The sequence below is a fragment of the Anopheles bellator genome, chromosome 2, assembly GCF_943735745.2.
Source record: "Anopheles bellator chromosome 2, idAnoBellAS_SP24_06.2, whole genome shotgun sequence".
Taxonomy (NCBI): Eukaryota; Metazoa; Arthropoda; class Insecta; order Diptera; family Culicidae; genus Anopheles; species Anopheles bellator.
In genome coordinates, this window is record NC_071286.1 from 77,108,945 (window position 1) to 77,136,425 (window position 27,481).

General features: G+C 52.0%; 1 protein-coding gene across 1 annotated transcript in view; it reads right to left on the minus strand.

Annotated features, from left to right (window-relative positions):
- Nucleotides 1–26,004, minus strand: part of LOC131210974 (uncharacterized) — a 37,468-nt gene extending 11,464 nt beyond the window's left edge. The window contains exon 1 of the mRNA XM_058204308.1: nucleotides 25,257–26,004. Coding sequence (XP_058060291.1) covers nucleotides 25,257–26,004 — 748 coding nt within the window. The remainder of the gene's footprint in view (nucleotides 1–25,256) is intronic.
- Nucleotides 26,005–27,481: the final 1,477 nt, after the last annotated feature.

Genomic DNA, 27,481 nt, shown 5'->3' on the forward strand with positions numbered 1-27,481 from the left:
GGGCATGCTGCACACATACAAACACGCGTCACGTATCGCTCTGCCATTCCGCGTGTATCAGTTCCGCGAGCTTTGCGTGAACCCATTACCATCGTCATCATCAGCAGCGGCGCCGTCGTCGTCGTCATCCTCAGCCTGGCCATACGCACACCACACTCACCTACACCACGGCACATGATTGGTGTGCGTGTCGCGCTAGTTGCCCGGCAGTTAGCCCTTCATTAGATGTAGCGAGCAGCATAACTACATAACTAGTGGAGGACCGCCACCGGCCAACCGGGGGAGGGGGCCGGTGCCGGGTGGTTTGATTTGTGACCTGACTTAGGCACGGCAGTGTGCAGGCAGGTGGGGTGGACAAAGTGCGTGCGGACAGTTTTGAAGCATCAGCAGCTGCAGCAGCAGCTAGTGAAAATAATGTGAAATAACAATTCGCTCAAACCCGACGCCGGGGGGCTAGGGGTGGAAAGTTCCACTAGTTTTTCGTTCGCATTTTACTGCCGAGTGTCCCGGGTGGTGGGAGGCAAATAGGGGACGTGGCAGCGAAATTAAAATGAGGCGAGTGCACTGGACCTAAAATCATTATCTATTCTCTCGCAGGAATTGCAACGCCATCAGCGACGCGATGACCAATAGTTTATTTTTTCCTAGCCACCCCACCAGTGGGGGGGTGGGATCGTGGGGGGTGTGCTGGCTACCCGGGACGGTCAGGGAAATTATTTTCTCGCGTAGCACCATTTTCCCTCTAACTCCTAGCCGATGGTCGAGCTCGGATCGATGCGAGAATGGCGCTGCTGCTGCTGTGTGTGGCTAATTCTTTCACTGCGCCATCTTTTTGCCTATTGATCATTTAATTTGAAGCTGAGGCAGGCGGGTGGTAGGATTTATTATCCGTGCCGGAGGAATGAAATCGGGCGCCTCGGCATGCTCGAGCTGCCTCCCCAGGAGCGTCCTGGGACCGGGGTCCGGGATAGGATCCTGGGCCAATCGGGCCACCAAAATCGGCTGTGGGAATCAGGGAGCACTATTGAACACTGTTGAAACTGGTTGGTGCTGGTCCGGCCGATCCGGTCCGGATGTTTGGGCCGCTGAAAGGCCAGTCCCGGAGACCGTTTAGTGGTTTGCGCTTCGGGTTTTCTTTTTTCATAAAACAATTTCCACTCGAGCCCGCCATTGCGAGCCAGTGCGTGTTCAAGTGCCCGAAACGCGCACCAGCACCAGGAAGTGCACGGTGCGTGCGGTTCGATTAGAACGCCAGCCGGGAACTCGAGGGACTCGTTCGATAGTTTGCGTGCTAATTGTTTTCGTTTTCGCCTCGCGGTTAGTCGAAGCCGGGGCCCGACTCACCGGCTCACGGCTGCCGGGGTCAACGCCGGTGCGGTTTTTAGATGTTAATTTTAATTAATAGGAAAAATCGAGATCCCGGCGCACGGTGTGCGCCCGGACGCTCATAATGGTGGCGATTGGCGGCGCATGAGCCGACAAAAAACCCGTTTTCCGGCCGTGAACGGCGAATGCAAATATTGCCGCTTAGATGCAGCTGGCTAACATCAAACGGGGTAAATAGCGCTCGGAAGACAGATGCAGCGGGCCGGTCGCGGGGCCAAATGGAAAAGCTTTGTTTATTCTTTTCACATACGCAGCGACGGTGCAGTTTGTATGTGCCAAGCGGAATGCGCAGGGTCGTCAACCGCAACAGAGGGCATGTAAAACGTTGCGATGGAGGCGCATGGTGTTTCAATTTTCTCCCGATGGAGACGCCCTGTGGCCCGTGAACCGCGAGCGTTTTGCGTCTTCAAACGGACGAAATAATGGGAAATTAATGAAATTTGTGGAATGTTTTTTATGAACCAACCTGACAATATCGATCCGACGGTTAGAAATGGTGGCCGTAGCGTAGCATAATTAGGGAAAAGTTTAAAATATGCACGAAAACCTTAATTGGCACTGTCACCGCAGGACGATCTTTAAACAAATGTAAAACAGCTCAGCGCCAGAGAAAAGTGGACGGCAAACGAAAGCGCAGAAACCTGACAGCAACCGAGCTCTGCAAAAGACCACGGTGTCTTCCCGAACGTCCGGAAGAAAATGGGAAAAACTGTTTAATTTGTTTCATTTTTCTTTTCTCCTTCGACACTGTCCCCGGGTTTCATTCCCGGGGTTTGTTTGCGAGTTTCCATTTCTGGTTGCCCAAAACCGAACGAAAAACCGGACGATCGAAGACGGACCGGGGCAGGAAGGAACAGGCTCCGAAAGCCCCGAAAAGGATGCAGTGCACCGTGTTTTTGCATTTTGATTTCTTTCTGCCGTCCCCCGGTTCGATCGGAAGGGACCCGGGAACTAGTGCACCATAATGGAAAAGTGAACTCGGATCGAGCAAAAACTTCACCACCGAGTGGTCCGAGGGTGGGAAAAAGAGACTTAAAATACACACCGGAGCCACGGCTAGCCGGCAGCCCGGCAGGAGTGGGCTACCCGTGATCCGGGGGTTTCTTGCTACGACGACTGCGGGAAGCTGTGGATATCAGAAAATGAGAAATCTTTTCTCAGGCACAGCACAGGGACCAACACAAAAAAGAATGAGTGCTGTCCCCGCCTGCCGGACTCGCGGACTCCAGTGCCCCGGCTTGAAGGAAAACAGAAATAATGCCAACAGCAGCCGGGAAAGGCATCGAGGCGCTGTCTGATAAAAAAGTTGTTTAAATAACAAAAGTGTACGCTGCTTTTTTCTCGGAAGTGCCCACAGCTAGAGCGCGTTCTCTCGCTCCGTCTCTCGACGGGTCCTTAACACCGTCCAACCCGTCCGGCCCCACCGTTCGCCGTTCGCCAGTGTTTCCGTTTTTTATCTGTCCCTCACCGAAACTAACCCGTCCGGACGTCCGTTTATGTGTGTGTTTCTGAGTTTCCTCCTTTGCGCCGGGAAACTCTCCGTTTTTCGTTTCGCCAGCTTTTTGCGCTTTCTTTTCATTTTAATTTATCTACGCTAGCCGGGTCTCTCCGTCTCCGTCGCCGGGGGTTTCCTGCCATCGGACGGACTCTTGCTTTGACCAAGAACCATGGCAACGACTTTACATTAAATACGGTTTCTTTCTTCGGCGGCACCAAGCCAGAGCCAGCTTTTGCTGCGTTGGGCGTGTTTGCGAGGTTTATTTTATTGATTTACGTTAAAATGCTTCTTGCTTGCGCCAAACAAACGAACGAAGCGTGATGTCTTGCAACCGAACGGCTTACGGTGCGGTTCCATTATAGTGCCGAGTTCCACAACGCAAGGCTTTGCCTTTGGAAGAATGATCAGAACATTGTTAAATGTAATATAAAAACCGTGATGTTTGAACAATCTTTTCTGCAACTTTCTTTTTCCAACTAACCGAACGAACAACTTCGTACAGGACACGTAACCCAGTTGGTTGTCCAGTTCTTGTAGCAAAAGAGGAAAGGAAACCGGACTCGGTAATGGCAAACCCAGAAGCCGGCAGCACGGAACGGAATAAAGTGTCCGCAAGTTTTCTTCATGGACTTCGGCGCACACCATGGATCCACCAGCCGGGCCGGGACCGCTGTCACCAACCGGAAGTCTGAGGACGTGCCGCAATACGAAGTGGTGCCGTGCCTGTCACCGTTTATCGCCTCAGCTTGGGTGCGCTCCCCGACGGGAACGGCGGATTTCAGACCCACGTCCAGCGATGGCGGAGGGCGCTAAGGAAGGTTGGGGACCGTAAAATTCATATTTCATCGCCATTTCTGTAAATGAATTAGAGGTAATTCAATCTGTTTGACTCCATTTCGTGGATCGGGGTTTTTTCTCTCTCTCTCGCTCCCTTCAAAGTTCCCTTTCTTCAAAGCTTGACGGTGGACTGTTTAATGTCAGACCAAAACATCTTTTTTTCTTGACTCCAAATAAAAATCTATTCACCAACGGCATGTTGTGCACTTTATGCTGCGTTCATAGAGTATGGTGGGACAGTTTTTTAGAAATGGAAATGCTCACCCAGAATGAGGAAAATGATATTGCAGCAAGAAATATCGCTCGAACCGAGCGAATCGAGGGCCGCACTCTAGAGAAAAGGGTGCAGTTGACGAGTTTCCTTCTCGTTCGTTCGAGTTTCTTTGTTGGCCCTCCCCGAAAGCGGTCCGCGGTTCGTTCGCGGCGATCCGATGCTGCTTGAAACCGGGAACCTTTCACGCGAACCATTCCGCATTTCGCAGAAACGTGATGATGAGCTGCTGATGGCGTTGCCAGCGCCCGTGCTGTAGCTCATTTTTCTTTCGTTCCCAAGGTCCACCGTTCCATTACTCTGCCGGCGAGTTTGGTGTCCGGCAGCCCTTGGAACCAGCAGCAGCAGTTTGTATTAATTTCCACATTTTCATTTCTGTTTGCACTTATCCCACCCGGGGGAGTGCAGAGAGGGAAAATTTTCCAGTCTTAAGCCGGCGTGGACGGCGACGGCGTCCGGCAGCGTGTTTGAAGCGACCGGGCAGGGAGATAGAAAAATTAATTTATTTCTCGCAGTGGAAAATAAAATTAAAAGCAAAAAAGGAACGGGCACGGAAGCGAAAAAAGCTTCCCGCGCCTGGCGGCGGCGGTGGCGGCAGCGGCAGCGATGGCAGCGGTGAGTTCCCACTCGAAGAAAGTTCGTTCTGCTGACGTGGCTAGCTGGCGAGAACGGGTGGACAGCCCGAGCCGGTCAAAGGTGCACCGCTGGAGAGAAACGGCGCTTGATGAGAGATTGCATACCATGGACACCTCGGCACTTAGCTCCCCGAGCGCTTCCACCTCCTCGGCTCGCTGAACATTCACCCGCTTCCGGCCACCATTTTCTCTCTCTTTCTTCCAGTCCAGTGTTTATTTTCGCATCGAGCACAAAGCCCCGCTGCCATAAAAACAAGTCGTCCTTTTTGCACTCGGTACAAGTTTTTATCCAAACTCCCCGTCACTCACGTTCCAGTTGGACCGATCCATTCGCCGGGGAGAAGGAAGTGCATAAACATAGCGCCAACGGTGGTCCGGGTGCTGAATTAAAGTAAATTGTTTTAGAAAAAAAACGACCACTTCCGGTGAAAAGGACCCAGTGGCCGATACCTCGAAGTATAGATTGGAACCCCTCGATGGGTAGCCGAGCCGGCGTTCGAAACAGTTTATGTTTATCGACGGCAACATCATCGTCTCAGCTCACATCCTCCGGAGGTTTATGGGACGCCCCATTGGCCGGCACTGATTGAATTGAATCGACAGGACGAGATGCATTCTTTTGGAATAAATTTCTTCTACTAGCACCGGGACCGGTCGGTGGAAGCAACAGTTTGTTGTTGCAGAGTTGCGACTCTGTTGATCGTTTTATGTCCCTAGTGGCTCTGTGTGTTCGTGGGGAGCATATGTTTCCCTTCGGGGAGGCCACACTAAAGACATCACTTCTTAAAGCTCTTAGCCAGATTTGAATCAGTAATTATAAACCAGTCCATGGCCATGGCGATCGAGTTGCTCGATCGGTTCTAGCTGAGCTAGAAAAAGTCGTTTTCGATGACATATTAATACCTTAAAGGCCCTTGGAACGTGGGGAACTCTCTCGTGGCCCATTTGGTTTTACTCTTCATTCACTTAAAAGCAATGGAATGGTTAACGGAACCATTAATGGCCCAGTGGAGAGAGTCCACAGAGTCCGTGCATAAATTATGTTGCGTCAATTAAATCAAACGGAACACGGATGGGATGTTGCTGGCCGCGGAGTTTGCGGAGTAATTAAGTTACCTAAATCGGATTTTTTAACCACTTTCCACCCAGTGACAGCTCTGAGGAGTAGCTACGCAAAACGGCACTGATGGGGCCAACGGTTTCTATTGTGCATTTTCATTCAAAGAAGTGTTTTTGGCGAACAAAACCGGATGCGACACAAACCTGGGCGGGGGTCACCGAGGTGTCCTTTCTTTCTAATGATGCTTCATTCCGAGCGATTGTCCCCAACAATCGCAGCACTTGATACGCAGCATCGCTCGACGCTGCGACCTACGTTCCGCAAGTTGCCGCCACTCTTAACGGGCGGCCGGTTGTTTTAATGACCAAATATTTGCCTGTCTCTCCGACAGACGTCTGCACGATAACGAGTAGGGAGGATTACTTTTTTCTCCACTTCGCTGGCCAAGATGGCCGGCGGCCGTACGAAAGTGCTCGATGCTTGCGAGCGAAGGGCAGACAAAGTGGTGCGCCTCGCACCGGAAGCCTTGCATCAGCCCTGCTGCCCTGTGCCTCGGTCCGGCGTCCGGCGTCGATGGCCACTTTCGCGCCCGCATCCGGGCGCCCGGGTCGATGATGAGGTTTTAATTGTGTTATTTTTTAATTAGGCAAAAAATTAAAACGTTTGTCCGCCGGGGTCCGGGCACAGTTTTTCCGCGTGACAACGCAGGACACGGCGGAGAGCGGCCACTTTTTTCTTGACGTCTCGCTCCCCCGGACTGTGTTGCGTAAAACTCATTTTCCAACAACGCCAACGGAGAGCGGCCAATGCGGCCCACCGTGGAGGAAAATGTACGCCACGCGGTGGAGTGGACTCGTGGCCCGAAATGTGTTTCCCGTTCGACTTGGAGTGTCCTTTGGCGTGCGGTAACACCGCAAGGCGTAGAGGTGGTTTTTTTAATTGAAAGCAAAATTCTTTTTCTCCTGGCTGTCCTTAGAGTCCTTCACGCGACCCATAGGGCAGTGTAGCGCGAGTTGTTTGATTTGAATGAGTTCTTTTGTGCAAAGATTAGTTTCGTGCCAGAGAGTTATGGAGGGTCGTAAAACGGGAAGAAAAATGGTCCATCGAACAAGCAGGACCTCCGGTGGAAGAAATATTTAATTCAATTTATTTCCCCGACCGCGAGGGCGAACGCGAATAAAATCAGAAAATATTGCACCGTAAAGCCCATCATTACTGCGGTACGGTTTGAAAACCCGGGCCGGAGTCGGTCTGGTGCTTCTGCCGCTGCTGCCGTTGCTAATTAATCAAATGGTACGTTGTCTAACGGCACGGCGAATTGTTGCCGCCGAAGAAATGTAAATAAAAGTACGATTCATCGGAGCAACGGGCTGGCCCGATTCCTGGGCCCGGCGCTGGGCTACGCATTTAGGAAGCGGCAAAAAATATGGATGGAAATAATAATCATTCCCGGGGCAAGGTATGGCTGTGTGGGGCTGCGAGGGGTTCGGTTTCGCTGGCAAGAAGAAACAGCAATCCTTACGCTCGACTAGCTTCATTTTCGGTGCTGAGTGAGGCTGAAGCGGTCGGTTCCTTACGGCCACCGGCGGACCCCCCAACGGGCGGCGGTTTGGGGCCGGTTTCCCCCGGTGGTAAGGAAAAAGTTGTCTTTTGTGAGGAGCAGAAGTAAAAAATACACAGGAAAAAAAACAGAAACGAGAAACAGAAATGGCTCCGACTCATAAAAGCTCGGCTCGCTTTTGTAGCATCGTGGTCCCCGTTTCTGGTCACTCCGGGGTTGCCTCGCCGTCTTCGTCGTCGTTGCTGTTGCTGTCGGTGGTGGGCCCTGTTTTATGTCCCTCCCCGCGGAACCCCTCATTTACACCTCCACTCTCAGCACCGGCAAGGAGTTTTGGGGCGTTTTTTCCCGGCGCTCACCCACCCAACCATATTTCATTCGCCGGGCGAAGGAGGTTTTTTGGCATTCGCTGGGGAGCTTTTTTGTGTGCCCCTTCCGAACGGCGCTGTGTCCATCCATCAAAGGCTTTGTTTGTGTGCTTCGTTAGGTTGCCCCGCGACCCAGCGGAAACCTTCCTTCCGAGCGCCGGCCATTATGCGCAACGGACCGGCATCGACGGCGATGGGTTTTCCTTTTGCCACTCAGCGCCCTTTTTACGCGCCAGGCGGCGGCGAGGCTGGCCCGTAGCTGTGTCCGAAGGCGTCCGGCTGCGATGATGCAATGAGAGAAATCTTACTACCGTCGGACCGCTTGGTGAAGGTGTAGCGCACGGTCTGCTGACCTTTCTGTTCTGGCTGTGCCAAGTGACCAAGAGCCCGTTTCCCGAGCCGGGGTTTTACCGGATCGGGAGCTATAATGAACGTTTCGGGACAATTCTTGAGAAATTCATTAAAACTGCAACAATGGTTCGCTCTCGAACTCGAACTTTGAAGCTGAACTTCACAACTGTCGTATCAATTAAATAGACTAAGTGTTTGCGTACTTTAACTCAGGGCTTTCGGAACCTCAGGACTAATTTCAGTATTGTAACAACAGTACTAAAATTGTTGTTTATCTGAAACGAATAAATAGAATCGTTCGTTTCCTTAGTAGAGCGAGCTGTTGCATTAGTATCGAATCGTTAAATGTTAAATATCTGTGTTTTGGGGAAACGCAATGGTAAAATACTCCACACGAGTAACACATAGCCCACGAACCATGATAGGGTGTATGGAGTACACAAGCACCGTGCCTCGTAACCTTGTTGGATTCAGATTGCTGTCCAATCGAAGGGAACCTTGCGGAAACTTTGAAAACGGATTCTTCAAGCGATTTGACGAGTAAGAAGATTTAATTTGGAAGGAATTTGTTTGTATCCAAGAAATGGAGAAGTCCTCAATATGACAACTATTGCTACAATTCAGGCGCCCATTGCTCCTGGCTCCAGCATTTTACCCGCCAGGGTTTGAGAGCGTAGTCAGAAGATTTTCTAACCTCCTCGCATGTTCTCTAGAATTTGCTTTTTCCTACGCGTACCTTTCCATGTGGCCTTTCCTTCCTGAGCAGATCTTACACAATGAGTTGGAGAAACCAAAAAATTAGCCCGTGTTTTAGGCACAAAATAACCATTTAACTACTTTTCCACAAAAAGAAACCTAAAGTTTAGATAGCAACAAATTGCGAAAGACAAGAGCTTAAGACTATCATGCACGAATCTCAAAAAGGCAATTTAAACTTTACGAACGAAAAAAGTGGCTAAAACTTTACAAACTGCAACGAACGAAGCACAGGAACGGTTTTTCGCAAAACCCCATACGGGACCGGAAACCCTAGTCCGGCGGCAATGATTTGCATGTCGAAAGTCAACACTAACGATGCTCGAATCCGGACGGACGGTCGGTCGGTCGGTCGGGATTCTCCGTGTCCGCCCGGTGTAAGTTTGCTCCGACTAATAAGCTCCGACCAGCAATCATCGCCTCGTGGGTTTGAAAACGCTGACCGGATGTGTGCAGGTGCAACTACACCGATCGTCGTGATTAATGGTGTGCTCCGGGAGCAATTTCGGTGCTACTAAAGTGGAGCGGTTTTTTCTCACTCGCTAACTGCAATGACTGCAGCCAACTTTTGGCCACTTTTCGCCTCTCGTTTGGCGGCGAATTCAGAGAACGTCAGCGGCGGGTGATCTATTCACCCGAAAGTCAAGCACTTTTTCGGGCGTTGTCGGGCGAAAAAAGCTACGATTTCTGGCAGCTAATCAGGGACAGGATCGGGTTTGGCTTGGTATAAATATTTTCGGGAGCAAATTTTTGTGTGTCTCGCTTGCGTAAGCTTACGGATGAATAATTTTGCAATTACTTATCCCGCCACAAAAAGGGGTAAACCCATAAAAGGCACCGCCGTTCGTACGCCAGAGAAATCGTGACGGTTGATCGATGGGCTGAAAGGCGAAGAGGACCCACCGGAACTGTCGAGCCAAGCTCGTCCTGGCCAGGACCATCACCTTTGGTGCACCTTTTGCGTCCCGCCGTTGTTATCTTTTCACCCATTGGCTTTTTAATCCCGGGGACGTGAGTGTGGCTGTGTATGTCTGTTATATGAGTTCTCAGTCGTAAGAGTCCCAGGACGTGGCAGACAATGTACGACGGTACAGCACGGCAGAGCGATACAGCGTGTTGCCTAACGAATAATTTTCACACTTTCGTGATGAAAAACCATCCACCGGTCTCCAGCCCGTGCGGAGTCGTAATTGGAGCCTCGGGAGGGTCGGCCGGGGTGGGCCAAAAATAAACAGGACAACCGCAACCCACCTCGGCGCCTCGGTTGACATTAAAAATAAGAAGTTATTTTTCAAATTATACACTCCGAACTTTTTGGGGATGCACGCGGACACCCGGCCATCCCGTCGGAGTTGGTTGGCGTGTCAAGATAATTCTTTCCGTGGGGTTTTCTCAGACCCCCGTCATCCTTTCGCTGCTCCGGCAGTGCTGCCCGCGGGAAAACGTGCGGTCCTTTCTTCCTGCGAGCAGTTAACAGTTTTTTCTCCTGTTGCGCGTGTGGTGGTGCCTGGATGGGAAACCCAGTGACACAAGGAAAACACGGTACACGGGTTCGGCTTTGGGACGTGAAGGGAGCGGCGGCCAGTGGTGGGGAATGAAAAATGGGTCCGAAAGCTGCAAATGCCGCAAAAGAATGGTTGCCGAAGGATGGAGACTGTTTGCTTGCCGTGCACTCACCGGTGACACGTTCCGAGGAGCGCAGGATCCCGGTGGCCCTTGGTGGGGCGCTGTGAGGGTGAGGTAAAAAAGCGCAACAGTGAAACAGCAAAATGGCAACCCGACACCCGGGACAGTCGAGCAGTCCTGTTTTTGTCGATATCCTATAAATTTTCCCGGCCAGCGCCGGCGTTCCGTCCGCAGCCATGAGCTTCTCATCTGTCTTCTCAGGAAGCTTCACGTGGTGGGTTTATGGTGTCGCTTGTTTTTCCGCAGGGCTTTCCTACACAATTTTTGGTCCGTTGCGAAAGAAACGGCGAGAAACACAATAAAAGCTTTTTAAATAGTCTTTGTTTCATACTAAAATTAATTCGGAAGTTTATGTTCCATTACTGAATTATTTGGCTCATATTGCATTATAGTTGCATCACTAACTAGTTTGATAAAGTTAAGTAAGTAAATGTATTCTCCATTAATCTTCTGTAATTAACGCTTTTTAGTGCTCCGTTTTCGGTCTCCACTTTCGAAAGCCACCGTCAACTGTGTTCCGCGAAGCTCACCCGCTCAGGCAGCCATATTGGATTTCAAGTCAATTCTATTGGTGGAAGTTAGTGAACCGGCAGAGAAAAGAAAAGGCAACGTAGAAAAAAAGATGGATAAAAAATGGAAACCAACCCACCGGACCATGGTGGCGGATCGATAAAAGAAAGGAAGCGTGCCCTCCACGGTTCGTGAAGAGGGAAAACGATGGAGAAAAAAAGCAGAAAGAAGTCGTTTCCATAAGAATTTTCCAGCACCACCCCGTAGTGTCCGAGAAAGAGGAAGACAGAAACAGAAGCTAAACATGACTCCCGGCCGCTCGAGTCGACCGCAGTTCGGGAGCCCACGATAGGTGCGAAAGCATAGAAAGGGCATCCTTGTCTTTTGGGTTTTTTTTGTTCGTCGTTACCGTCGTTCCCTATGCCACGGTGCAGAGCCCTTCTCGGACACCACAAAAAGGACGTGCGCGCGTTGCTGCAGGAAGGAGAACGACGTTACGGGACACGGAACCGAAAGTGGTCTAAAAAAGGACACACACAAAAATGGCGAAAGAACCGGCGTGTGTAAGGATAAGACATTCCCTGGGCGCTGTTAACTTTTTTTACGGCCATTTTTTTACGGAACCCTTCGTAGTCGATGCCCTGCGATGCGATAGGGTGTCGGGTTCGTTTTTCCTCGGTCCATTGGTCCTCGGTGGGTGGACTTGTTGTAAGCAAGCAAGAACTGGGGTTCCGCAGTGGAGAAGCCCTGGCCAGACCGGATGTATGTGTCTGTTTGAGAAGAATGGAGAGAAACTTCTGCTCGTACTTCAAATCCCAACTTTGAGTGTATGAACACGTACCGTAAACCAGATACTGAAAACTCTTATATAAGTTCCAATAACTTATCGTTCCAGCGGATGAGGCGGAACTGGATTGCGAGCGTGCATTAACGACCGGGGTGTTGATAAGGTGTGAAGAAAAAACGGGGCTGGTGGAAAAACTCCGGAAAAAATCCCATTCCCTCACGGCCCCACCGAAGGAAAAGTCAGCCGCCCGAAAACTGGCCATGTTTTTCTTTCCGTTCGAAACTCTTCCGCAGTCCGGAGTGTCTTCGTAATTTAACCCACTCTCCTCGTAACTCGGTGTCGGGCATTAGAATTTTCTTCTCGCATGCTTCATGCATGCTCGTGCTCGGTTGCGGTCTACAGTGGCGTTTGCGAAAGTGGTCCTTTGCCGGCCGATGGGTTTTTAGTTTTTATCAAGTAACAAATAAACTTCATTGTGTCCCATTGGATAAAGGAGGTTTTTGGCTACGAACTCTGCTCTTTTGCTCCAAACTCTGAACCAAACACAATTCCCCGTGCCACGGTCGCGAAGATAATTCGCACATGACTGTGGCCTCTCCGGTGGCCGACCAGTCAGCGAAACTTTCCGCGAACACTCGAAGGTGGTGGCAGAAACTGGGCGAAAAGAAAAATGCTACCACACTTTATTGCTCGTATGTGCCGGACGGCGATACCACGGGTACTGGAACCACAGACCCACTCCGGGTGCCAGTTCACGTGGCAGAAAGAAATGGCCCCCGTTCGTCACCGGGTGGCGTGTAATTTTGCCGCAACGTGCGACCCGGAACGTTTGGGGCGCACTTTTTGCGCATTCTTTCCGTGGTCCACCACGGAACCTCGTTTGGGCAGGAATTCTTGGCGGATTCTTGAGGCAAGCTCACACTCGCGACGATGCCATGCGCTGGTGGAATGCTGGCGGATGGAGTTGTAAATTGTTGTAAGAATGGCCTTTCGTTTTGGCCAGGAAAAATGGCCACATTTTAATATTTTACGGAGTGCATAATATTCAAAGACGGATCGAACGAGTTTAGGAAACGAATGTAAAAGACACCGATTCACTAAACTACGCTGGGTTCGTGCGTCAACTCCGACCATTAAAGCCCATCAAACACGTTAACTACGGTTCCCGCTCGATACGACCTCGATATATCGACAAAACGACCCACATTTTCCGTACGCAGGTCCCGTACGGCGGGACGTTCCTTCGACGGCCACCGAGTCAAAGGGCAGCAGCAGTTGCAAATCACTTTCGCTGCGCCTTGATGAATGGCCCAAGGATGGCCCAATGAAGGCCACCGAAAGCCCGGTCCCGTGGCTTTGGATTGGATTAGGAACGTTCCGTTCCGGAACCGTTCATTAAAGCCGCGAAGACGGCGACGCCGTTGGCATCGTTCGGCTCCGGACGGTGCTGGGCCTCAGGGACGATGCTGGACCGCGTTCGGCTTTTGGGGCAGAAGCGCCAGACGTTCGACCACTACTGCCACCGGACTACGGTGACACCGGCCATGGATGGTGAATGTCCTTCGGTGCTGTGGTAGACTCGGGATTAGAGTCAACCCGTTTGCCACTCCTTCAGTAGATCAAAGATGGGCGGCGGTTAAGCGGGTGAAAGGACTGGTGCTTTCTTTGGCCTAAATGGAGCATATGAAGATGGACCATTTGACGAGGGAAAAGAAGTTTCTTTGATTCAACATTAAGCATTTCCAATCGCTTGATGGACGTTACCTTGATCGTATTGAATCCGATCTTTTGTTTATGCAAAGAGCATCAAGCTTAAGGACAGTGTGTCAATTCTAGTAATGCGACCCCCGTTTTGCTTTCTAATATATTAGCAAATCTTTGATATGCATTTGAAATGAAAAGGCTTCTTTCTTTGAATCCTTTGTACCATGTGTAGTGATGTTAAAATATTCAAAAATACCCTCCAGAAGCTAGGCGGACGAAAGTCCGTCGAATCCGACCTGCTCCGAAGACGCTCGGAAGGCCGTTTCATTTTTCAATGCCGTTTTCCCCGCCCCCCACGTCCATTTCCCTAGGACGGCCCGGCCTGGTTTCGGTCGTAATCGGACACAACCACACTCTGGCCGCACTCCGGTGGGCATTAAATCAAATCCCGCAGTGCGTTTTATTATCCACAGAGGGCTCATCCAACGTCTCACTGAGTCGCCCCGGGTACAGCCTGGCCCGGTGTGTATGACGTTGCTTCGGAGGACACTTCGGCACGGGTGCCGAACACGAGAACGCCGGAAAGAAAAAGAGTCTGTCATGCCAGTTTACAGTAAACATTGTTACAAGACATCCGTAGCTCCTGCGACCGACAAGCCCGGAACTCGGACAGTATGGCTATGGTAAGTAAAGCTGTAAATCATCAACCAAGCCACACGCCTGGCCTTGAGAAGCCGCAGGCCAGTCCTTTCGCCTCGTTACTGTCCCGTGAGGCGGGCCCGAGACCCTGGCCGTTAAGATTTGTGGCCCACTGTAGCTAATCGTCTGTCGAAGTCGTTCTTTATGGCGACCGGACCCCATTTGCGTTGGTTTGCATTTCGAAGTGTAACGCAAGGCGGTAGGATCATGTGTCGGGGTCGCACTTTTAACGGCCCTTCCCTAAACCGAATCAAACCAAATGGGCCGATTACGTTTGGGAAGTTATCGGTTTTGAAATAATTATGATTGGGATTACTACGGACCCCAAAAACCACTCGCACCCGAGCCCGAACCAAGGCTATTGGTCGTTCGACGAACGGATCGGATCCTTAAAGGCGCGGGCGCGCGCGCCCGTGTGTGACCGAAACGGAGAATAAGTTTTCGGAAGATTATTCCAATTTCTCGAATTCATTAGGTCGAACCGACAGCCCACTGGCCGCTATGCTCGCACACAACCACACATGAGCCGGTGGAGTGAGTGTTCCGAGAAGTGTTCCTGGCACCCGGGGAGCAGCTCCCGGAGCTTCGGATACAGTGTACACTCGGAACCGAAGGCCCATCGTTGGGCTCCTTATTTCCTATCGAACCCTTTCTTATTTCCATCTTCTGCCACTCTCACAAACACATACCAAGATGGTAGGCACGGGTCCGTCGCTGTTTGCCCAGAGCTTGCCACAGCAACAACAACAACGACCATGCGCCTCCATGATGGCGCCGGAGAACGACGGCGCACTGGAGTGGTACGGGACACCACCCATCCCCGGGGGTGGTGGTCGGCCGGCACCGGCCAACACTGACTGGCTGGCTGGGATGGGTTGTCTTGGAAAACGTCTTAGAAAGTGGAAAACGTCTTACAAAAGCAGAGTGTCCTGAGCCGAGGGACCGAGTCGAACCGAGCCGAGCGCTGCGATGATATCCACCAACTGGCACTCAAGGAGCCGGCGTCGCTCCTACCGGCCACCCAACCCAAGGGTTCCAGCCGTGGGCCCCGTGGGCTCCCCTTCTTATCGGTGATCCGGTCTCTCGGACACCCGATGACCGGGGCGACGTCCGAGGAGCGAAGACGGATGTTTGTGAGCGGTTTTGAATTTCAAATCGAATCCATTCTTCTCTCGGCGCCACCCAGGGTGGGTGGTGGTGGGGGTATGAGGTGCTTTTCAATAAGAAGGTGGACCCGACGCTGTACGTGTCCTGTTGTGGTTCCGAAGTCTCTCCGTTTCGCTCGCTCTCTCTCTCTCTCTCTCTCTCTCTCCCTCTCGCTTTGGTGATAAAAACGATGTATCACCCAGCTCACCCACTCAACCCGTCGCTTTCTCATTAAAATGGGTTCCTTGGCCCACACCCCACACCGGTTCCAGTGTTCCTGCCGGTGGCCCAGTGGCTTCGACGTTTCGGAATGAGGTGATGTCCCTCGATGGGACCGTTGTTTAAGACGTTTCACATCGTTTTCACGCGCCACGGGGACGCTCGCGTGTGTCGGCGTGTGCGAACCGTAAGCTGTCCCGCTCTCCCACCCTTGGTGCTGGTGCCGTCTTGAAGGAGTCATGTTTCACCATTCTGCCCAGCATGCCTCATTAATTCTTCGCCTCATTCGCCCGCCTGCAAATCGTTATTATCAGCCACTTGTTCCACCGACACCCCCGGCGACAGCCTTGGGTGGGTGGTTGGGCGATTGAGTAGGGTCCAGTGGCCCCAGCGGCGGGGCCCCAGCTTTTCGTCAGATTTTGCCTCGGAATGTTCCCTCACGGTGTCCCTTAAAGAAAGGGGCCCTCGGCGCCGGGAGTGAGGTTCAAGAAAGTTTGAAGTTACCGACCGCCACCGCCGCCAGGACCCGGGTGCCCCCCGTGTGTCGGGTTGCCCGCTCGCCTTCTGACCGGTGCGTTCCGAGGATTGTTTTTGGGTTCGGTCGACAACCGTTCCACCGGTCACCGTTTTGGGGCCATCAGCCGAGAGAGCGAGCGAGTGAGCGAGAGAGAGAGAGAGAGAGAGAGAGAGAGAGAGAGAGAGAGAGAGAGCCAGAGAGATAGCTAGAGACAGGAGGGGGACGGTGAACGGGGTGGCCAGTGTGCATGGACCGGAACGGAAGCGGAAGCGGGGGCTATATCTTAACATTTTCTTATACATTTTATGTGTGTACACGTCTTATCTTTAATGCATACGGTGCGGTGCTCACATACGGTGAAAGTTTTGGGTGACTAGTGTGGGTGGGGATGGGTGGGACCCGGACCCGGTCACACATACAGTCCGGCCCGGTCCGTCACACATACACACATACATCGAGACACGAACGGAACGAATGCCCGGTCGTAATTCGGGCGTCGGAGGAAAACCACAGGAAAATCTTACTCACTCTTTCTCGCTCGCTCGCCCCCTCCCCGATCGGTTTCTCTCGCTCTCGCTCACTTTCTTTGTCCGGGTATCCCGGCACCGCACCCAGCTAATCCCTGGCTAGAGGATAATGAAGCTCGTCCTGGGGGCGAACGATGGAGCGGCCAGGAGCGAGAGCCTTGCCGTCAGCTAATAATATGCAGCCGAAGGCGGCCAGACCGGTGGCCCGGACGAAAAGGACAAACGCTGAGCGAAGGGATCCGGGAAAGATCTTTTATTAAGATGCCGACCCGTAGCTGAGGTGCGTGCCCGTGTGTGTTCGTATGTGTCCCACACACATACAGCCAAGCCTAGGCTAGGGGAATGGTTTTCTTTGCTGACTCGACCCACGTCCACGTCCTCCGGTTCCCGACGTCCGACCAACCCGGTCCACGCCGGGCTTAGCGGTGGTAGTTTTATGCAATTATAAAATACTGCCAACAGATAAGAAAAACGGACCTCGCCGGAGACCTTTCTTGGACAATCAACGGCGGCTGGCAAGAACAGGCAACGTCTTGTTCCCTCCAACACACGGGCGCGCATGTGTGTGCGGGGCCACGAAGGATCTGGATCTCTTGCGGTGGGTGGGTTTTCTTACGAAAATCTTAAGCACGCACGTGCCGGCGCACACATACACCCCTTTCACACTTACACAGCTCAATCGAAGTGGTTGTGCGTGCACAGCTAAGTGCACAATTCGGACAAGCTCCTCGGCCGGTCGGTCGGTCGGTCGGGGGATGATTATAAATTTCGAACCGAATCGGGCCGCCTCCCTGTGGCGACTGTGAATGTATTTGTGTGTAGTGCCCGGGTCGTACGTGTGCAAGCGCAAATGCATAATGCACGTGTGCGTTTGGTTGGCCGTTTGGCTCATTTTCTTTTCCGCCGGGCTCAACCTTTCGAGTGCAGCGGTCCCGTTCAAGATGGCGTCCGGTTGGAGGGTTCCGAGGGGCGATTAACGAAGGGGGCGATATGGGTTGCATTGTGTCGCCTCACAATCGGTGTGATCCATCACGCTGGTGTGAGTTAATGATTCGGAACGGATGGCCCGGTTTTCAGCCGTCGCCGAACCGTCGCCAGGACATCTCTTATTAAACAACAGCCCTGGCCCAAGCGGGACCAACGAAAAATTGAACCATCGACAACCGGGGGGCACGGAATGAAACTAGTGCTTTTCGATGCTAAATAAAATTCGCCTCTGTCCGGTTTTTCTCCCCACCCACTCTTTCTCTCTCTGTCTCTCCGATTTCAGCTACTAATTATGGCCGAAGGCGTTCGATGAGCGCGATAATGATGGCCACTAATTGGAATCGAAACGCGATAACGTCTCGTTTCGCAATGGTGAACGAACGGGCACTGGGAATATAGTGTGGCCGGTATCTTGTTTCGGCGAATGTAGCGAGTATCGAATTCTCTGGTCTTAAATCAATATTTTAAAGCATCGGAAAGCTTTCGCTTGGAAGCTGCTTGGAAGTTGGTTAATAACGTAGACAATTAGAGAGGGAATTTGTAATGTCTGGCGACATGTCCTTTGAGGCATTGGAGCAGTTAAAAATATCCAAAAGGCCAAACACGCTTTTTATGCAATGATCCATCATTCAGATCAATGATCTAGCTTCAACTGCTGTTTCCGTTGCCCTTTGGAGTCCTACTTTCACTTAAATGCATTTGCTCTTCTAAATTATCCAAACTCGTGTAAAACACGATGTAAAACACGGAAGATGGAAGAATTAAACACGTGAAAAAAGATAGAAGGAACAGAAACATAAGACGTCTGATCAGGTTAACTTCCGACGATGAAGTGTCATTTTATCACGTTGCGTTTGACAGAAGTCATATTTGACGAGTTTAGGCTGCGTACACACTGTGCCGCGCTACAGGGCGTCTACACTCGTTAACACCCTTTTAAAAATCAGCTAAATCGTTGTCAATTGTGGAAAAAAGCTTTGACCTTAAGAACAGACATTCCACCAGGCATTCGTAACCATTAACTGCCCCTGACCGGCTTAAGAAATATTCAAACATTTGTGACCAAACCTTACCAAACCTTCAAACCTTAGTTCATTTCCAAAAACCTTAGTAACCATTGCTTCAACTTTACCACTGAGATCACGGCTGATCTAAAAACGAAAATAACAGTATGCAATTAGTCATAGTCACTTGCCCCGTATTAAAATGGTGCATTTTTCAGCGAACTATCGAGTGGTAACATAAACAAACTAGAAACAATTTTTCCTACCCTCGCCATCTTCCCTCTATTCGGTGCCGATCCAGACCATTCCGTATCGAATTTCGATCGCCCTTGTCCATTCGGCGTCGGTTTCTGTCGAGCTTCAAGGCAAAGAAAGGGGCCGTTGGGAAGGGAAAAAAACGATCGAAACGGTTCCTGGCCAAGAAACGATTGCGAATCTAGTGACCTGCACGGCTGCCTGCGATTGCATCTTACAGCGGGTCCTGCAGCGAATCGCGAACGCGTGCTCCGACTGGAGCGTAGTGCAAAAATAGTGCAGTGGCGAGTGTGTGCAAATAAACACGAATGAAAAATGGGCATCTCATAAAAATGGCGTAAACAACACGCCTAACGGTGCCAGAGGCAAGGTTTGGCCGGCAGATAATGATACCTTTCCGGCCCGTCAGTAGTCGTGGTGCACTACTGAAGCCGGCTCTAGTTATTAGTTGTGCTGAAGGTGAATGAGGTACGTACCGTACGAGCTACACTGCGGTCCTGGCTATGCGAAAATAATGTTCCAAACTTTTAATGCATAAACTCTTTCATGCAAACTACAATCTATTTCAGCCAGTACCGTAAGCCAAAATTCATATTTAACTCTACGATGGAAGATATGTGCAGCGAAACAATGACCAGCACGGGCTTATTTTTAATTCCAACTAACCGCAACACAAACAGCCAAGTCGTGTTCTGGCCCCGCAGGCCTGTGCTGTGGCCGACAGGCAGCAGTAGCGCCAAACGCACTGCACTGCACTGCACGCCCGAGGTGTAATGTGCTAAATAATAATACAGAAAGAAAAAGTACGCTGCAGAAATATGGCACGTGGATAAGACGTTGAGACGGGCGCCGTTACACTGCGCTCTGCCCGCTCTGCGGCCAGATACATTTGTACATTGCTCGAGCAGGACCGAGCACTGTTTATGGTACAGTTTTGCCCAGTTTTGTTTCCCTATTTGCCCTAATGCCCCCGGTTCGTATGGTGCTCCGTCGTCGTTCGCGAAAGAATATTTCTCGCCGAACTGCGGGATGGTATTTTTACTTACTTGCGTTTGTGCAATTGGTTTGATTTTATTTTCTGCTTGCGCCACAGAAATGAGCTGACATAAAAGCGGAGGTAAAAAGCAAGAAATGCACCTTACGGCGCGTCAGTTTCGATTCGAACCGAGTGCCGGGATGCGAGCTGCAATTTAGACGCCGGCGTGTGAAAGAGAAAAAAGTTTCCAACAGACGCCCGGAGATAGTTTGTTTATCTATCGTTTTGCACCCGGCCCTGGCCTGGTGCATCGGTGCAAGATGCAACCGGCGGTAGTGGTGCATTCGCCACTCGCTAACGGCCTATCTGGAGAATGATGCTACACCAGAGCAGGGGTCACAGTCGGTTCACCCTGACTCATCGTCGAGTCTCTTAGATGAGAGTCGTTTTCTTGCTCCGTGTTCCTGGGGATCGTTTATTAGTTATGCTGATAATTCAACGATTTAGGTTAAAGGGCTACAAAATTACCCTAAATGCACTTTCTTTCGCCCTGTTTCGAGGAAAGAATTCAGTGGCAAATTCGGGCTAGTGCCATATTTAGAGCACTCCACAAATTCGCTCCAAACAACACACGCCCCAGGTTTGCTATTTTTGTGTTCATTCTTATATATCCATATTTTGCTCTATGCACCTCCCGCCCGGCACCATGACCACCGTCAACACCCGCCGCCATACGGGGCCGGCTTTTGAGGGGGGCGCCAGCCCCTGGTACCGTCCTCAGCCTCTCGCAGATCGGAGAATCGGAATGCCGCTCTACGCGGACGGCGCGACAAACGGGCCATCGGGCCGCTTGCTTTTAATTCGCGTAGAGCTTTGTTGCACTTTATTGTGGTCCCGTGGTCCGCGGGTGTCTGGCCGTGTCTAGCGTCACCGCCACCAAAGATCGCGGCCGGTGAGATACCTTTAAGGCCCTTATTTTTTCGTCTCACATAACTCTCGCCCGTTGCGCACACACTTAACGTGCACGGGCGCCCATCGGTCTGTATGTGTTTGTGTCGGAAGGCGGAAACCACGAAAACAAAAATAAAAATCGAAGAGAGAGAGAGAGAGAGAGAGAGAGAAGAAAAAAGCGCATAAAAATAATGCACTTTGCATTGCGCGCGCCAGAGCGCACCGCAAGCGCGCAACTGGTCCGTGGTGGTTCGCACTTTTCTTCCCGTTTTTTTTTTGCTGTTATTTGTTTGAACTCGTTTGCGCAAATTTGTTTCAAGTATTGGCGGGCCGGGAACGGGACGGAGCGGCCCTCGCAAAGGTCCTCCGATCATGCTCTCTCTCTGTGGTCCAGCAGCCGCGTTCTGTTGGCGGATGCATTTAGCGTGCGGTGTGATTTGCGTGTGCGATTTGCTGGTTTGTGTGGCATTTTTTTTCCTTTCTTTTCGATCCCACATACACACGCGCGCAGAATGATGCACTCTGATGCATCGTTGCATCGGTGCGAGCCCCCGCCATGCAGCATGCTTGCTGCTTGTGTGTCCGTCCGTCCGTCGGGCGTCTGGCGAAGCGAAGATTGCGGATGGGTTTTTATTGTTTCATTTCTGGTTTCTTTTCTTTTCGGTTTTGCATTTTAAAGACGTTCGCCTCTAGACATGCGCCGGGTCCGATCTTCGGCGCAGGGTCGCCCTGTGGCCCTGACGTTAAATAACATCAACGCATCGAAAGTGCGGCCACATGTAGGTGTTGACACACGCTCGGCTTGGAAATCCGGTCTGCGGATGACCCCCCGCTATGTCTGCAGCGCTATCGTTAAAGGCCGCGCGAAGCTCTGGCCAGATAATCGGCCACAAATGTGTATATATCACACGCGCCATTTTTATCTCCGCCGGTCGGTCGGAAAGCCGATGTGCCGGGGTCATTTAATGGACGAATCCCTCTCAAATTGGACCTGCACAATGTGGAAAGATCAGCAACTTTGAAAGTATTATTTTGATTTATTTGATTAGTCGAAAAATAAGGTGCATCATATGATCGTGCTTTTATGGCCCATTTGGCGCTCTTTTGTTGAACTTTCAATTAATTGCCGTTTAAGGCGTCAAACTTCATTCTGAAAATTGTAAACATTTAGTATACACTTTTAAGTTGACGAAATGAGACATTTTACGACTTGAAGAAAGCAAGGAAATATTAAAAATTTACTTCCAAAGTGGTCGGTCGTCAACTCAGGACGGCGCTACGTGCCATCCAATACAGGGTTAGCCACAATTGATATTTATGTTACGCGAACAAACCAGCAACTATTGACGACATGAAGACCGAAATTCACATTGCCATCGCCGAGATTGGATCAAAGATAGTCGAAAATGTACTCAAAAATAGGTCTATCGAATGGGCTACTGTTAAGCCCAGCGTGGTGGACATTTGACCGTTATTTGTTTTTCAAAAAAAAATTAAGAATCAACCTTTCGAATAAAAGTTCTAGCATAGAAAAATATTAGGGCGTTTAAGAAAATTAGGCGAGTCGTCGGCTGTGATTTCATTAAAACCGAAGCCACTTCATTACCGCAACGTTCAATTACGCCTTTTTGAGCTTCACGGCGAATAAAATGTTTCCTATCTTATCTGCTGCCCCGGGTGTGTAATTAAAAATTAGTGTCCGACCGAGGTAGCTGTACCCTGTTCCAGGTAACATGTTGATTGGATGGTAACAAGCGTTGAGGGGGCATTTTTAGATAGCGTCAAGAACGTGATAAAAAAACCTCCTCACTTAGCACCCCATTACGGCCGTTGGTTACGCACTAATTGACGAGAACGGTGACCCTCCCGGTGCCTCATCTCGTTAGTCACTTAGTTAGCGGTCTATTAAATTCATCACGTACCCCGCGGTAGCCGGGCTTGTCCTTCGAAACCCCTGTTGGTGTCCCGCCGGGCCCCAAGGCGCACTGCAGAAAAAGCGCCCAACGGTTGGTCAACTTTTGCCCAGCGGGGACCCCGTGTTCTCCGCCCGGCTCGACGGGGGTCGGCTTCAGTTTCGGTTAACACGTGGCCCTGGGATCGTCCTTTTTCGGCCACGCTCCAGTAAGTCGCCCGGGCGGGCCCCGTCTCGATTGAAGTCCGGCCGGCTGGGTCCTGGGCGAACTGTTTGCTTTGCTCCCGAACTGGCGGAAAAGATGTCCGCCGCCACCCCGGGGGGGTTAATATGGGGTTAACCACCGATTCGGACCGACCCACCCCTCCCGGTCCGGCCATCGGACGAGGGGTGTTGAGTTGAGATAATATTTTGACCATTTGCGCTGCGAACCGTTACGGGGGTTTTGGGGAAAAATTCGGTAATCTGATTACGAGCCGGAACCAGCACCGGGGAGTGAAGCGAGCCGAACAAAAAGGACGATGAACTTCTGGTTCCTTGGTGTGTGTTTTTCCCCCGGTTTGGCTGCGGGGATCGACCCGTTTACAACTGGCCGCCCCAAAAACAGCTGGGCCCGTCGTAAAACATGCCGCAGAAACATCAGCTGGTCCGGTTTTCGGTCGACGGACGGACGGCCGGCCGGCTGAAACGGGGGACATCCGATCTGCCGGGGCTGAGTGGTGGTGGTTGGGGTGGTGGCGGCAGAGACGGCCCACACGTGTGTATGTGTGTTTCAAAACAAAACTGACCATCCGCAAGCCGGTGGTGCCTGGTTTACGGTTGCCTTTTTTCCCCCAGTCATTTGATGGCAACATGTTTGGTATTATTTTTTCCCCCTAACGGACTGTATTTCTTTTTTTGTTACATACGCCACGTGCGTGGTGCGTTTTTAATTCAGTGGTCAGATTGGAATCCGATTCGAAGCCAGTGATTGTTGTCTCTCTGTCCCCGTTTCCCGATCGCATTGCGATCACTTTCTGTCCATTATCGGATTGCTAATCGGCGAAATGGCGTTAATAAGCTCGAATGAAACTATTTTTATCATCCATCCAGCCGATTGAAAGTGCGCCAGCCATTGACACATTGGACTTTGATTGAATTGCGTGAAAGAAAAACGGGCCCCCTGAAAGGAGGTGTCTCACTAATTCTAGCAATTCTTCGCCCCAAACGGATCGGAACATGCTCTGCAAGGAGCAGCTCTTCACGGGTGGCGAGCAGCAAACGGAAATGTTGCTGCGGCCGGGGCACCAATTCCTGCGGAGAGTAAACCCGCCGGAAGCATAGTTTCTTGCGCGCATCCGGGACGCCGTCGTCCGCGGTGACGCGCGCGAGCGAGACGGCAGCTGGCCCGGCCAGACCGGCCTCCCGCAGATGCCACGTGGCGTTCCACGACGGGACGGATGATGGTTCTTTAAAAATAAAAAAGCGCGCGGAGGTTGTTTAACGCAGCGAACTGCAGCGCCTGCCGATGCCCGGGGCAGGATGCGAGCAGGACCCGCCGAAAAGAAATGGCAGCGCGACCGAGAACCGAATTGGGGCAAGGCGCGGGGACCTTCATCTTACGGGCCCGTAATCGAGTTAGCGAGTATTTTCGGTTCCTCGCACCGAGTTGCGTTTAGATTTCTGTTCAGCCAAACAAGGTGGAACACATTTTTATCCATCGTTTTCGGTCCCGAATACGTTAATATCCCGATTTATAGTAATATAGCGAACAGTTTCGTCCACGCTGATTGGCTGCTGAACTCTTTCTAAGCCACACTAAGCCCTTGCCGCGGCAAGGCGCGACTCACTGGGGTGGGTGGTTGTCTGGGGGCGAGCTAATGACGGCAATGACTGGCGTTACTACCATAATGATGATGATGATGCTGCTGCTGCTGCTGCTGCTGCTGACGATGGCGATGATTACCGTCGGCAGCGGCGAAAGTTGTTTAAATAAGAGTAAACCGCGGACGAAAGGCATAAAACTAATTCCGCGCCTCGGTCCTGGCACTTAGCGACCCACCGCCGGCCGCGGTGCGTCCGGAAAAATTAGTTTCTCTCACGGGGAGCTTCCGGCGGATTCTATCCCCCCAGAGGGAAGCCTACTATCAGGGTTCGGAATGGCTGTAAGGATTCAATTGGTGCAGCGGTCCCGATATAAAAATGTTCGGGATGGAGCCGCCCTGCCCTGGAGTATTTCAAATTAAATTCCCGGAAGCGACGTGCTGTAAGTTTAATTCTTTTCAAAGGCACTAAAATGGCCGAATCGCAATATTCCCAATATATTTCATTATAGTCATATTTGTAGCTTCAGGAAACGCTGGAAGTGAACCTGTAAAATTTGGAACCATACAGACCGCATTGAACTACTAATTGAACTAGTTGCGTGAACTAGTTGAAGTGTCCAGGAACCAGAAAGTTGCAGCACATTTCTGTTGCAAATAAAAAAAATGGTACCACAACGCGTAAGCTGGTGGTCAAGTGACCCAAAGCCAACGTTGGCAGAAACTCGCTTTAAAGCAACGCAACCACAACGCAAGGACTTCGGGTGCCCTTCGCGAGGTTCAGTGTCCCAGAGTCTGTGTCCGAGTGACCTTCAGCTGGGAACGCAGCTGGGGCCCCCTGATGCCAAACTCACCGATACAGAATTCCATGTGGTGCAGCGGCAGCTGCTTGTAGTGGTTCCGCACGAAGAAGATGTTCTCCAGGATGTGGGACAGCCGCAGCAGGAACAGGCTATCGACGTCCATAAGGTTGTGGCTGTCGTAGCTGCCGCACAGTTCCTGCACGTCCGACACGATCGCCTCCAGCCGCCGGCGGACGGTCTGGCCGCGCGCATCCTGGCGCTTCCGTTTGCCCTGCCCGGCAGGACCGGCAGCCTCCGCAGCATCGTTCCGCAGCCAGTAGTCGTGGTTGATGAGAATCTCGTTCAGGTACGATTCCATCGGTTCGTTGAGCGGGACATTCTTCAGCCGCAGCTCGCCGTACGCCTTGGCGATGATCAGTATCTCGTCCTCGTACCGGAGCCGCTTCAGCGAAATCAGATACTCGAACAGCTGCAGGTTGCCGCGCCGGATCAGCAGGTAGTACGCGAGGTGGTCATCCAGGTGCTCCGTTTCGCAGCGGATCAGGTGCTTCGCCACCTCCTCCAGGTTGTTCTCGAGCGCCAGCTCCGACGCGGTCAGGCGCTTCTTGTTGAGCGCGTTGCAGTCGGCGCCCCGTGCCACCAGCAGCTCGATCAGCTCGGCCCGGTGCCGGCGGGCGAACACGGACCGGTGGAGCGCCGTGTTGAAGAACTTGTCGTCCCGGGCGTTAATGTCGGCCCCACCGTCCAACAGGTGGCGCACCTTGTCCAGGTCGCCACACTGGACCGACTCGAACAGCATCCTGTTGCCGCCGCGTGCCCGTCCTGCGTTCGCACTGTCCCTGCGGTGGCCTCGGCGGGGCTCGCCCCTAGTTGGCCAGCTTCCGACGACTCATGGCTGCGTGTGCCCTTCGCTTCGCTTGCCGCCCGCAAAAGTTTAACTCGAAACTATTCGAACGATTGTTTTTCTTCCCCACCCGGCCCGGACACAGTCAACGGAACATCCACTTTGGCGCACTGTACTGTTTCTGTTGCTAATCCTCCCCGGAAAAATCGGAAATCGAAATGTAAACGGCAAGAGTAAAACCGAAAAACCCGGCACAACACTTCACTGCGTTTGGCAAACTTATCGACACAGAGAGAGCGAGAGAGAGAGAGAGGGAACAAAAAATAAGGGAATGCTGAAGGATCGGTGCTCAGTGACGCTGGCCACTGGCCGTTGATGGCGCTGGTACCGTGTGTCCTGCTGGTCGTCGTGGTCGTCCTTCCGCACCGGGGACCATCTCGCGACAGACTGATGGCTCGCGTGCCGAGGCACACCCGTCGATGGCCGCGTGGCTTGCCCGCTGTCGGCCGCGCAAAGGGTTGCGCGAGTCGCGCGAAGACGACAAAAAAAAACGCACCGGAAGCGGGACCAACAAGACACCAGGCGACGAACGGTGGGGGCGCGCGCGCGTTTCTGAAGTTGTTTAAAAACGATTCCGTTTGATTTCCAACACCACCGCCGAAAGTTGCTTAAAACTTGGCGAACGCGCGCGGTACACCCACACAGACACACGCGGCACGTCCCCACGAGCGCGGGTGCGCGAATGCGCGCTATCTTTCGCTGCGAACATGCACCGGCCGCCAGCTGCAGGACCGAAGCGCGCGCGCCTCGTGAAACGCATGCACACCAACACACCCGCAAACACCCTCGCATGCAATGCGTGGCGCTGGCCGGAAAGGGAAAGGGGGCGCGGGTGCACTGGCTCACCTTCAGCCCCGGTCAACTCGCGAGACTGTTTACGTTTTGGTTTGGCGTTTTTAAACTAAATCGCTCGCGGGTCGTTCGGAGCCGTTTTTCTCTCAACACTTTCGGTTGAAGTTTTCTTTTCATTCACTTGACACGATTTGCCATTTCTGGTGGCTTCCTACCGTTCTTGGTAAACGGTTCTTGGCCGGCCCTTGGTCGGTTCCTTTACACAGCCACTCCCGTCGGAAGCGGGCTTGAAACGGACAACGTTTTCCCGGTTTTCGACTTTGTTGATAAAGCCGCAGACCGACGACGGAACGGAACGAACTCACGGAACGGAATGAACGGACGGAATGTGTCTGTTGCCGGTCCACCTCCGCGCGCGTACGGAAGTAACGGAGCGGCCGCCGGAAAGGGACACAAAAGGGTTAACGTACCAACACACCAACACAGACGCGCGGGTTGGCGCTATCGGTGTGCGAACGCGCTCGGGTGGCGCACGTTGCCGTTCGGGTTTCGGGTTCGGCCTGTTCGGCCCGTTCGGCCA